General features: G+C 42.3%; 1 protein-coding gene across 6 annotated transcripts in view; it reads left to right on the top strand.

Moving 5' to 3' along the window:
• Positions 1-9,012, top strand: part of THSD7B (thrombospondin type 1 domain containing 7B) — a 370,445-nt gene extending 361,433 nt beyond the window's left edge. For all 6 annotated transcript variants that reach the window (XM_042808460.1, XM_042808457.1, XM_042808459.1 and 3 more), the window contains 3 exons: positions 1,002-1,194; positions 5,964-6,051; positions 7,877-9,012. In XM_042808460.1, the coding sequence (XP_042664394.1) occupies positions 1,002-1,194; positions 5,964-6,051; positions 7,877-7,958 (363 nt within the window). In that variant the 3' untranslated portion in view covers positions 7,959-9,012. The remainder of the gene's footprint in view (positions 1-1,001; positions 1,195-5,963; positions 6,052-7,876) is intronic.
• The last annotated feature ends 3,327 nt before the right edge of the window (positions 9,013-12,339 follow it).

Raw genomic sequence — 12,339 nt, 5'->3', positions numbered from 1 at the left:
CAGAACACTTAAAGTGCCAGAGACAGTTGGGGTTTACATATTTATATTTTGAAAATGGCCTCCACAGCTCTCAGCTTCAGATGAGTATCTGGTGAGAGGAATTACCATTGGAAACTAGCTCATGGGCAATTGAATGTGGCTGAGAGGGTGGTCATGAGAGTGCTCAGAGCATATAGGAACATAAAAATAATGGATAAGCATGAATTTACTAGCTATAAAAACTCTTGAGACTTAGTCTTTTGTCCAGAAAAGCTCAAGATCATGTCTGTCAACAAATAGGGGATGTTGTGGCAACAAAACTTATGTCAAGAGTTAAATTCTTATCATGGACTGTAGATCAATCTCCAGTTTGGATCATAACTGAGGGTATCAGACCCTCAGACAGGCATTGTAATTATAAGATAACTAGCAAAGAAAAACAATCTTTAAAAGCTGTTTTAAAGTAGAAACACAGAAAATTGAGTATCTATTTAGTAAACCATAGACTTTTAAGAAACCTCTTGAAGAAACTGCTTAGACTGATCCAGGGCAGTGGATATTTGTCCATAAGAAAGAAAACTTCCTTTCAAGTAGCCCTGTGAAATACCAGAGTGGAAAGTCATGGGGAGAGTTTGGGTCTGAAGTGCAATTGTTTCTTGTTCATCTCTTACAAGGTCCAACAGGATCAGTGGGAAAATGGTTTCTGACAGGAGGCGTTTGTATGCCTGTTACTAAGCCTTCTGGGATGCAAATGTTTTTATGTTAGGCTTCTTCATAATTACTGACTCTTTTTCAACCAATTCCCCAAGTATATTTTGGTTTTTTGTTGTTTTTTTTTTTTGTTTGTTTGCTTCTTTTTTTTTTTAACAAATAGATTTGCAGGCACCAGCTCCTAGCATGTTTGGTTTGGTGGTGCATGTGCAGGATATATCTTGCATTTTCTTCATAAATTGCCTACAATTTGCACTGTCCTCGGAGAGGATGCTATCTGGTTTAATACTGAATTTCCTTTTATCGCCTAGAGAGGAGTCTGCGGTTGTGTGCGAGGATATACAGAAATAATGAGATCAAATGGTTTCCTGGATTACTGCATGAAGGTACCAGGTTTAGAAGATAAGAAAGCTGATGTTAAGACCATTGCTGGAAAAAATAAACCTGTCAACTCAAAAATGCATGACATTTTCAAAGGATGGTCTATTCAACCTTTTAATCCAGGTGAAAAACTTAAATATGAATGGAATAAATTGTCTTTACAATGTTTCTGTAGAAGAAATGTACAAGCTTTGTAGATCATAACATCAGAGATTGTGTCTGGGAGCTGCAGAGCAGCCTCCCAGTTTCTAAGTTGCATGCCATCTTTCATTCCTTTGTGCTTCTACAGAGTAATCACAATCTCTTATGTTGAGAGATAGCAGAGACAGACTGAAGCAATAATATTTTGCAAAAGTATACTCATATATGATTTGGGGGGATGCTTAGAATTATTATCTGATGATGTTTCTAGTAGTAATATGTTTGGACCAGAAAAGATATTGATCACTAGCACTTCAGAAGATTCAGAGCAGAAAGTACTTAAGATTTCATTAAAGAAAACATTGGTTGTTTCTTGTCATATTTCAAAAGTATATGAACAAAAACAGGGTAGAAAGCATAGGGTTTGGAGTTTTAAGTGTTGAAGTTAAGACATTAAAAAATGCCCCACAAAAAGCAGGCAAGCTGCGGTGCCCAAGCAGTGCATCCCAAGCAGATCTTTGACTTCCACACCATAAAATGCTTCCCTGTTAGAATCACGTACTGGCTGTGACCAGACTGGTACACAGGAATGGTGCTGTAGCTGTAACAGCTGATTACCATTTTGACTGTTATTTTGTGAGATTAATATATTCAAAATAAATTTCTAAAATGCAAATGGGACTTTAAAATGGGAGACAAAGGTGTCAGACACGTCAAGCTTTACTGAAATGTGTTAGTTCTCCCCATATTCTAAAATACTGGGCTTTCAGTCTTCCCCCTCTTCTGTTACCTGGCGTTGCATTTGTTTCCTCTTAGTTTGTAATGAACACGAGACTTTAGAAAACATGTAACGAAAGATTCTGTTACGGGATTCAGGGAGTCATAATTCTGTCTGATATATGTGATCACACTTTGAATGTTACATTTACATATTTGATTTGCATACAGTAGTTAACCTTTGCATTGACAGTCTCCAAGCTCATAGAGCTCAGCCCAAAGCCTTTTAAAGTTGGCTGATTTTCGATCAAACCCATCAGCCAGAAGCCTACGCAGTTCAACAGCAGTTTGAGTCACAGGTTTGGGGTTAATTGCCTTTTTGTCAGCATTCGTGGGCCTCTGTAGGCTGTCTTACTTCAGTGTCATCTCTTCAGCTGGTACCTTTACGGGATTAGAAAAAGGGAGAGAGGCGTAGGTGGATGCTGCAATCCTCTCTTTTTAAATCAGCATTCAAGGCTGCAGCCCTGAAAGCTTCTGGTGGGCTTGACCTCAGTGCAGCATCTGTGATCCAGTTCTCCCCCAGGGACTACAAGACAGACATAGGGACTAAGGAGCTTACAGAACATGGTGTTATTTAATTTTAGGGCAGAAATGTTATAGAAACAATGTATGGGAAAGGAATAAATGTGCTCCATGTGTGCTAAGTGTATCACCAACCCCATGGCATCCTGCAGGTAACTCTTCAGTCTGTATGTGCCCTTCAGACCCCAGCTTAAGGCTGGTGCTCTTCAAATCACTCCCCTTTGTCTAACTTCTTCACAAAATATGTAATTACTCCCCTTAAACAGGCTCTCAGGCTTACTAGTCTGGGGGTTTGCAATAATTACTGCTAGCTGAGCCAGGAAACGGCTGTTACCTACCAGTTATGCTCTTGATAGCAGGTCGATGGTGAATGCTCCCTGTATGGATGGCATTTACCGCCCTTCAGTACCATAGTCCTTGACATTTGTGTATGTCTAAGGACTTATATCTGTCAGTAAAAGTATACGTGCTGTTCTGCAGTTAATTTGTGATTTTCCTTCCCATTTACAGTTTGGAACACAAATTTTATTATGATTTAATGAGGCTGATGGTTTTGTTCTTTTAAATGCTCTGCAGGAGTGCATAGAACTGATTTCGAGTCAGGCTGTGTTTTTCCTTTCTTTACCACACTCTGGGAGGCCAGAGTTCAGGAACTTTTCTCAAGTTGAGAAGCAATTTAAATAGCATTGTTTAAATTGTAGGGTGACATGGTCTAACGCCTTTATGTTAAGGATGGAGAACATGGCTGCCTTCGTAGCAGACATGGTGGGATGCCTTTTTGTGGCTGTGAAAGTCCCTTTGCAGGACTGTTACATGGTTTTTGGCCATCTCCAGTTGAGAGGGTGACAAATTTTATACCCAGACTTCAGCCAAAAAAGCTCCAACAACCTACTCAGACCTGACAAGCAAAGCCCCTCTCACATGGGAGATAGTGTGTAAGGGTTTCGAGAAGAGAAAAATCTGTGAGCAGTACTCAGCCTTTCCACAAAGCCTGGAAGAAAAAAGACAAAGAATGGGATCTGATTAAATATGTTTCGCTTTGAAAAAATTCGTCATTCAAACATAAAATGTAAAACAGGCTCGGTGATTGTTCGTGAAGTAACTCCTCACTCACATGACTGAGTTTGAAATGGCCTCTGTCAAACTGTGTCTGTGGGCATGGTGCCGGTTCGTATTCCTGCCTCCAATATGTATTAACAGCTCTGTTGATTTGAATCAGCTCAGACTACTGCTGCATGAAAAAAACACTATCACTCCTGCCCACAAGGAAAGCTGTACAGCCAGAACAGAGCAAGAAACAGAAATATTGATCTTTTAAAAATTATTATTATTAATGCATAGCTTGTAATTAAGGACCTGTCCAAATAAATCGTTTTGAGACTTTCTATCAGAAGGAAATGTTTCAACACACTGAAGCTCATTTATGCTTGCAGGGATTCCTGCGAAGGTTGCAGAGTGGGTCCCCTGTTGTTGCAACCCAAACAGTCCTACCAAGAGCCTTGCCTCGGCTTAAAGCCAGCTATGTCTCCTGCTCCTGTGGCCCAACTAGAAAGCTGTTGCACAACTTTATCCCTCTTGCTATTACAAAGTGTGTTCTTGTTTTTGTTCTAAGCCGACTTTATTCCCATTTGTTGCCCAAGTGTTTTTCAGCTCTAAGTAGCTTGTTCACTTGTGCTTGCTGGTGTTTACCCCAGTTGACCTCCAAGTATTTACAGAGAACAATCCTATCCCTTCTCAGTCCTCTTTCCTTTAGGCTAAACGTAGCAGGTGTTACCTGCATTTCTGTCTGGGTCAGCTAAACATTGAACTGCCTTTGCCAGAGCAGCCAGTGGGCCTCCTGAGCAAATGTACTGCAGTTATCATAGAATCATAGAATGGTTTGGGTTGGAAGGGACCTTAAAGATGATACAGTCCCAACCCCCCTGCCCCGGGCAGGGCCCCCTTCCCCCAGCCCAGGGTGCTCCCAGCCCTGTCCAACCTGGCCTTGAACCCTTCCAGGGAGGGGGCACCCACAGCTGCTCTGGGCTCTGCTGGAATTCCTTTGTGCTGCTCTTCCAGTGCTCTCCTGCTGACACTTGGCATCAAGCTGGTAGGAGTGCAAAGGGTTGGGGTGCCCCTCCCCCAGCAACTTTAATGTAAAGCCCTGCTTGGCGAGCCTGTGACCAAAGATGCTCTTCCCCTTCCCTGACAGATGGAGCCCATCAGCGCCCAGCAGACCAGGTTTCTCAAAGCAAGTCCCATGGTCTAAGTGGCTGAACCCCTGGCTGTTGCACCAGTCCAGTAACCAACTGTTGATTCAACTGGTCCTTTCACACCCCTTCCCTTTGACTTGGAGGCTTGGTGAAAAAAACTACCTGCCCTCCGGAGTCCCTCACTGCCTCTCCCAGGGCTCTGTAGCCCTCCTTGATACTCCTCAGACTGCTCCTGGCTGTGTCACTGGTGCCCACATGAAACAACAGCAGCAGATAATAGTTGAGTGTACGAGGTTCGGTGCTCTCCTGGTAACGTCCCTGACCCGAGCCCCCGGTAAGCAGCACCCATCTCTAGAGAGTGCGTCGGGTTGGAGATGGTGTCTCCATACCTCTCAGAAGAGTCACCTCCCCCTGTCACCCGTTGCCTTTCCTCAGTCGGGCTGGTTCTTACACGGGGAGCAGGTCGGGCTGCCGCGCTCAGCTCCGGCGTCTCTCCTGATGTGACGGGTCTTTCCTCTTCAGCTTCAGTGAAGCAGTTCTGCAAAGGCACCTCAGACTTTGGGGAACCCCCTTCCTCCCATGGGTCCTGAACATTGCAAGCTTCCATCTTTCCATACGATTGACCCTGCTCCCTCCCGTGTGCACTGGTGAGGGAGATTTTGGCTGTGTGGCCATGGGCTGTGGGTCCAGCTCTCTAACTCCTCCTCAGCCTCCCCGATGCTACGCAGTCTTCTCACCACCTCCTGCTGCAAAGCTGCCTGCTGCGGGAAGTCTTCTGCCCGGGAAACACCTTTTGCAGGCAGGGCTGCTGCCTGTCCCTGCCCCACTTGTGCCCCTGCTCCTTCCCATGGGCAGGACCCTGGCCGGGTGGTATTTCTTCTGCTGCACCATAAGCCCGGGCTGCCCGTAACGAGCTGCAGGAGCTCGGCCAGAGGGGAGGTCATGAAATAATGCTGCCTTGGAAAACTGAGACAAAGTGTTCATTTTCAGTTTTTATTGAGGAAAATCTACACTCCTTACCAGAGATAAGATTTTGTCTTTAAAACAATTGATTTTTACAGGAATCCTTTTTTTTTCTGTCAAAATGTGGGGTTGGTAGATTATTCACAACCAGTCCTTACTGTGTTCCCATCAGCGATGCTACTATTTTTTCTTGTGTGCCTTCTCTTTATTTAATCTCTTATGAATTTGTGAATTTTCAAATAAAGTTTTTTATTCTCCCCTTTTCTCCCTCTGTCCTTTTTCCTCATCTTCCAACAGATGGTAAACTGAAGATGTGGGTATACGGAGTATCAGCTGGTGGGTTCCTCATCATAGTTTTCCTGATTTTTACATCCTACCTGATGTGGTGAGTATGGCATATACTTTGTCCTTAAATAAAAGCTGGTTTGCTTTTACTTTAAACAATCCAAAATATATCACAACGCTCTGTTGTATAGTTTTAATCCTCAGGGCTTTAGGAAAGGATGGAGCTTGGATTACTTAATTGCCTTCATTTGGCCTCTACCTCAGAGTAATTTAAAACTCTCCAAATTGCAAATGTTAACAGACGTAATTGTGAAGAAGTCTGGTGGCCATGCAGGGAAAGAATTTTCTTTGGTTATCAATAGGCCCTTACATTTTTTCAGACTTCTGCTGGGATTAAAAAGGGCTTTTTATTGTATTTAAGAAAAAAAAAAAAAAAGAAAGTAGAAAGTAAAACTGAAAAAAAGTAAGGAGGCTGATTGGATTGAGGAGCTGGCTTCTGCTCAAGGAAGGACTAAATAGAATAGGAGTATTCAGCTGGAAAATTATGTTTGACGTGGGAATACAATAGAAATCTATGAAATCATGAATGGAGTAGAAAAGGGCACTAGGGAATTCTTATTTCCCACAATATAAGAAGTAGGAGGCATCTGATGAAATGATCGTTTAAAATAAACAAAAGTTTTTATTTTTCACACAGTGCATTATTACCTTGTGAGCTTACCGCTGCCGGGGACTGTGCATGCCAGGAAGATAAATGGATTCAAAGATGGTGTAACAGTTCACGGGAGATTGGGTCTCTTGGTGTTAATTGTGGTTTTCTGGATGTATACTCCTGCTCAGGAAATCCCTAAATAGGTTTTTGCAGTGAATATGTCAGGTGGAAACATGTCCTGTGTCTAAAGCTGCTGCTACCAGCCACTGTTAGAGATAGGGTAGTGGGTGTACCGAAGCCCTGGTCTACCCCAGTGCATCGCTGGTGGGGGAGATGTCTGCCCTCCTCCAAAGCAGTAGTCGCCCTGAGCAGGGGTGGTAGGCCTGGCTTGACAGAGCTGGTGTTGTGCTCTCTGGTTTGAACATCTGGAAAGGTGTTGCCATTGATGCGTCTTGGAGGATACAAAGGGAGGAGTGGCCAGTGTCCGTGTGTCCTGCAACGCCCACAGCTGTCCCTGAGGACCATGGACCTGGCCTGGGCTTTACGAACATTAATGGTACAAGCTGTCCCAACCCCTGTCAGATCAGGGCAGGCAACCAAAGAGTCACAACCATGGCCTGACAGCATCATTGCCCTCTTCCATCCAAAAGCAATTTATTCTCTCTCACTGTCTTAGCCTTTCTCTCAGTCTCCCTATTCAGTTAAAAGCTTAATTAATAGCCTTTGGATGCTGCTTAAGAACTGCAGCTTCCTTATTTTCTAAGCCATGTAGCTACCATCTCTCTGTGACTTCACAGTGGAGCTTACAGAGGATTTTTTAAATAGCATTACATAGTTCTCCATCACTCGAAGGCTGGTGAGGAAGTGTATTTCTCAATAATAATTATTGTTGCTTCAATACCGTGCCAAAAAAAAAAATGAGAATATCCCACTCCTAGACAGTTCGTGTTTCAATTTTTCTACAAGGTGTTCCTTGTTTTGTCAGCTGTGAGAAGACACAGGAGACAAATATGCTTTATTTCCTCTCCAGATGAAGAGCACAGTTGGCTGCCCATTTTCAGCAGGCTGCGTGTCCGTACCACACATGTAATAGCACTCAAGCAGGTCCATGTGTTTTTTCTTGGAAGTAGTCACTGTGCTGCAGTGTCACCTAGTTGCAAAATGAAATAGACAGTGTGGGAAGTTGATTTTTTGTAGAAGGTTGGTTTATGATGGCATTTCTGAGCTTATTACAGTCTATAACTTTGTCTCCTGAAATGGTTTTTTTTTGCAGCAAAAAAACAAAGCAGCATCAAAGCACTCCTCCACAGCAGAAGCCTCTAACCTTAGCCTATGACGGAGACATTGATATGTAACATAAAAAAGAAATCCAAATGTAGACATCGACTGCCTTAACTGCTTTCTTTTTTGGAACTCTCTGACTTCTCAGTTTTTTGAGGAATCTCCTGATGTGTAATATGCCAGGCAGAACAGAAGTATTGCAAGCTTAAAATTTTGCCACTTCTTTATTGAAAAAAATGGAGTCAACGACTTGGATCTTGTGAAACTTTTCTGAAGAGGCCAGAAAATACATCTCTTCCTGTTGAGCAATGGGAATTAAAAAAAATAAGAGAATCTACAGACATCAAAAGGAATTAGTAAAAAAACAGGCATGACAATCCTGAGGAAAATGTGACATTTACTGTAAATGACAAGTTTGACACAGCATCATTATGCACTATATTAGTGCAGCGTTCTTTATTCTTCACATATTTCAACAATGAGTTTTCTAGTGTTTACATTTCGTTCAAAGACTTTAAAACCGGATCATGTATTTTGAGAAACGCAAGGAAGAATGAGTAGAAGTGTCTGAAGTTCAGGTTTTTTAAAGTTTCTTCCTTCTTATCCTGTTTTCTAGTCTGGAATATGATTTCGCTTCATTTCCGCCTACAGGACAGAATAAGGATTGTTATGAAAAAGCATAGGTGGTTTCTTAACCAAGAATATTTTTTAAAGAGTTGAGTAGATAGGTGTTTTGATGAATGGCTCGAGGATTTGATTGTCTAAAAAGTATTTTAAATTAAATTAAACCATGTAGATACATTATGGCCAGTTTAAATTGTTATTCAGTTTAATTAATACAAACTCTGCTTTTGTATTTAAATTTTCTTATCTGAAATCTTTATAAATTCTTTTTTTGAATTTAATTACCTGACCTCATTTAATATACATCAAACACAAATGCAGTTTGTAGAAGGTCTTGCTTTTTTAAATGTTTTGAAACCACTGAGAAGTTACGTGTTGTAAACATCTGGGAACATTTGAAGAGGGTAAGTGTTTATAATAGTGTGTGTTGCAAGTAAGAAAGTGCCATCTTGTGGTATTGACTTGTATTTATAAGCAAATAAAATGCTAAAGAGAGTGAGAAAATTGCTTCTGGTATGTTGAATTAAATGTATGTAAACAAGTTTCATTATTAGTCTTTTACTGTGTCTGAGAATGGACTTGGATTTCAAACAGTTCTGGCATATTTTGTGCTGTTGTGATTAGTGAGAGAAATATTGTAGACAAGTACAAGTTGAGAGAATAATTGCAGATCTGGAGAATGCTTGGTCTTATTTTTAGGTCAATGCTGCTGCTTATTCCAATAATTAGAAAAAGGAGAAAAAAAGAGTTGTTATCAGCCTAGCACCTATGCAGTCCTCCTCCATCTGCAGTTACTTCAGAGCGGATCATCACAATTGAAGGGTATAACTAGAAGCTGCAGAAGGCAACGCTCGTCTTGTTCTGTTTCTATTCACAGATTTGTAAAGCAATTTGAATATTATGTTTTCATTGAAAAAATTATGGTGTCGTAGATAAGTTTCCTTCCCCAGTCCAGGATCTCACCTGTCCAGCATTACTCTTGCAGCACTGAATTGAGATGATACTGTGTCATCAAAGCAAGGTCAGGAGTGTGCTTTCCTCTTCCCACATTTAAAAAAAAAAAAAAAAGGCTGATGGAATTGCAAGGGGAAATTGTCTCACTTATATCTGGCCTTGAAGATGTTCTGCTGGCCCTGCTTTTTACCTTAGAGCTATAACTATGTATGGTATAAAAAGCAGGATCTGGTGTCCCCCAGTAACATTGGGGGCCTAAATCTTTTTTTAATGGTGCCCTGTACTGAGCCTTTGAGTAACATGCATAGAGAAAGAGTTACAAGGGTGATAATGGTCTAGTGCTATTAGGAAGAATGCTGCCAGAACTTAATATATCTTGTCTGCGGTATATGATGTGAGGAGAATGGTTCTCTCTGAATAACGAAGAAACAAACTCAATTAAGCAAGTTGTTTGGAAAGGCGTCGGAGTGGGGAAAGTTGGTGTAACAATAGCAAAAAATGACCGCTGCGATGTGTGGCCATCGCCCTCAGCCGCAGGGCAAGTCACAGCCCGAGCCGTGGTGGCCAGCGCAGGTGTGGGCTGTGTGCTGGGCTGCCTGGGGAGAGACGGAGTGCCACGTGAAGGGGGAGTTTATACTGGGCAGCTGGATCCGGGGTTCTGATTCAGTTTGGTGGCCTTCACGCAGTCCGTGTCCCCACTCGGGCTGTGGCACCTTCTGGCCAAAGCCCCACCGAGTCTCCGAAGGGACTGGCCGTGGGTCACGCTGGGGCTGGGCGCTGCCTGCGGAGCTGCGGGTTGGGCAGGGCCAACAGGGAACATCTGCAGAGCTGCTGCCGGTCAGGAAAGCCCTTCAGGCCACGAATTCACCTGACTTAAATAAGATCAAACAGAGGGGAAGGCTTGTGAGGCTCCTGTTAGAGCCAGCCGCTCCCAGCTGTGTGCTGGGTCTGCCAACATGCACATGAACCCCACATCTGCTCATGGTCCAGCTCGGACAGCGCGGTGATGCAAATGCCACGATGTAATTGCATGCATTTGATAATCTGGGATTGAATTAAGCTGTGAAATTGAACTGAGGAGCTGGTGCCCCTGCAGGGTCTGTGAGGCTGAGAATGCAGCATAATGCAAAAAAAGGAATCAGTTGTTTAGATAGATATCAAGGTTATTGCTGTTTGCAGGAACCCTGGATATCCTGCTGGGAGGAATGCCCAGCCTCCTGTGGGAGCACTGAAAGTCAATTCCTACCTTTCAGAGTCCAAAACAAGTCATGACATGGAAGAGGGATTGCTTCCAATTCTTGCCTATTTGGAGTTTCTAAACTTTGTGCTGAAGTAGCTGGTGCTGACCCTTGCTGAAGACAGGACAGAGATCTTGGTCCCATTCAGGAAGGTAATTCCTGTACCCCAACTAGGGCATCCCATTACGACACGTATGTGATTGTGAGTAAAAGTATCTGAGGGTGAAGAATTTGCCAAATGCCCTGGCAATCTGTCTTGGTAGTTAATAACCAGATAATGAAAGCGTCTGCATTTTGTCATCCTTTGTTTCAACACTATTGATTTCCACATCTGCTGCCAGGTGCCTCCTACTTTTATATTACAGCTGTAAAATTTGCAACTCTTCTTTTTTTTTTTTTTGAGATATATCTTCTGTGGCATTCTCCTCCATTCAAAGACTCTCTAACACACAACACTAATACAAAATAGCAGCAACTGAAGTAAGACACCACAGAAAACAAATTACCAATAAGTATTGAATTGTTGCATAACTACATCATTTCTGCAAGCATTTTGGTTATGCTCAGAAATTGGATATTTGCATCCACAGGTACCATGTCTATGCATATAATTGTCATTTCTTCACAAAAGCATCTGGGCTTTTGTATGAGGTATGTGAAATCAAACTACATTTTTCCTGCAGAAATATCCTTAAGTCTTGGGGAGCTTTCACATTAGTAGGGCTGGATCCCAGCTGTACTCCTCTCGGCCCCAGCAACCACACCAGAAGTGTCACTGAACACTTGAACTTCAGGTTCTACAGTCAAGAGCAAAGACTGTAATTTTCTTTGCTCTGGAAGCAGAGTAGTGTAAAAATTCCTACAAGACAATGTAGCTAAAGACTTGTAAATTAGCTTGTGCTTGTATTCATATGTGGCGAGGAAGAGCCTAACTGCATAGTTTTCTCTGCTTAAATGCACTTACATTCATGGCCAGTTTCATCAGAAAATGAAGAAAATATTATCTTGGGGAAAAAAAAATTGGTTAAACACTTCTGTTTTGGATTAGTCCTGATAAGTACGAAGTTATTATTAGAGATCAGGTCATTTGCTGCTAACATAGCATAGCTGGTTTCTTGAAAGACTTATTTTTTCTAAATATGTATCTTAATTTGCACTTAGAGTGGAAGGAGAAATGTAGTTTAAATATAATTTCAGTGCTTGTTTTCAGTTGGGAGGTAGTTATGCGGAAAAAAAAAATGGTCTAACTCAGGACCGTTTGAAAGATGGATCAGGATACCTGATGTATTAACGTGCCTCGGGACAGATTACGGTTCTGCCTGGTTTAAAATGTAATTTAAATGAATTAACTTCCACATCTTACAGCTGTGACATGCGCCTGTCTTGGACAGGAGCTTGATTTATATTATCTTTATGAAGATGTATCTGTGCGCATACTATTACGTGCCATCAATATGCATGTGTTACTTGATTCCCGGAGCCACGACCTGACAGGTGACTCTGTTACTGTCATTTAACTGCTGACATGACTCGTGCCACTGGCCATGCCGTTAAGCTGTTGAGATGTGACACGACCTGACTTGTAACGCTTACAATGGGTCATGCCTCCTGCTTCTGTCAGACGTGGAAGATAAAGAAA

This window comes from Tyto alba, unplaced genomic scaffold (genome assembly GCF_018691265.1).
Source record: "Tyto alba isolate M040663 unplaced genomic scaffold, T.alba_DEE_v4.0 Super-Scaffold_7, whole genome shotgun sequence".
Taxonomy (NCBI): domain Eukaryota; kingdom Metazoa; phylum Chordata; class Aves; order Strigiformes; family Tytonidae; genus Tyto; species Tyto alba.
Note: the sequence above shows the minus strand (reverse complement) of the source record. Positions and strands in the feature narration are given on the sequence as shown.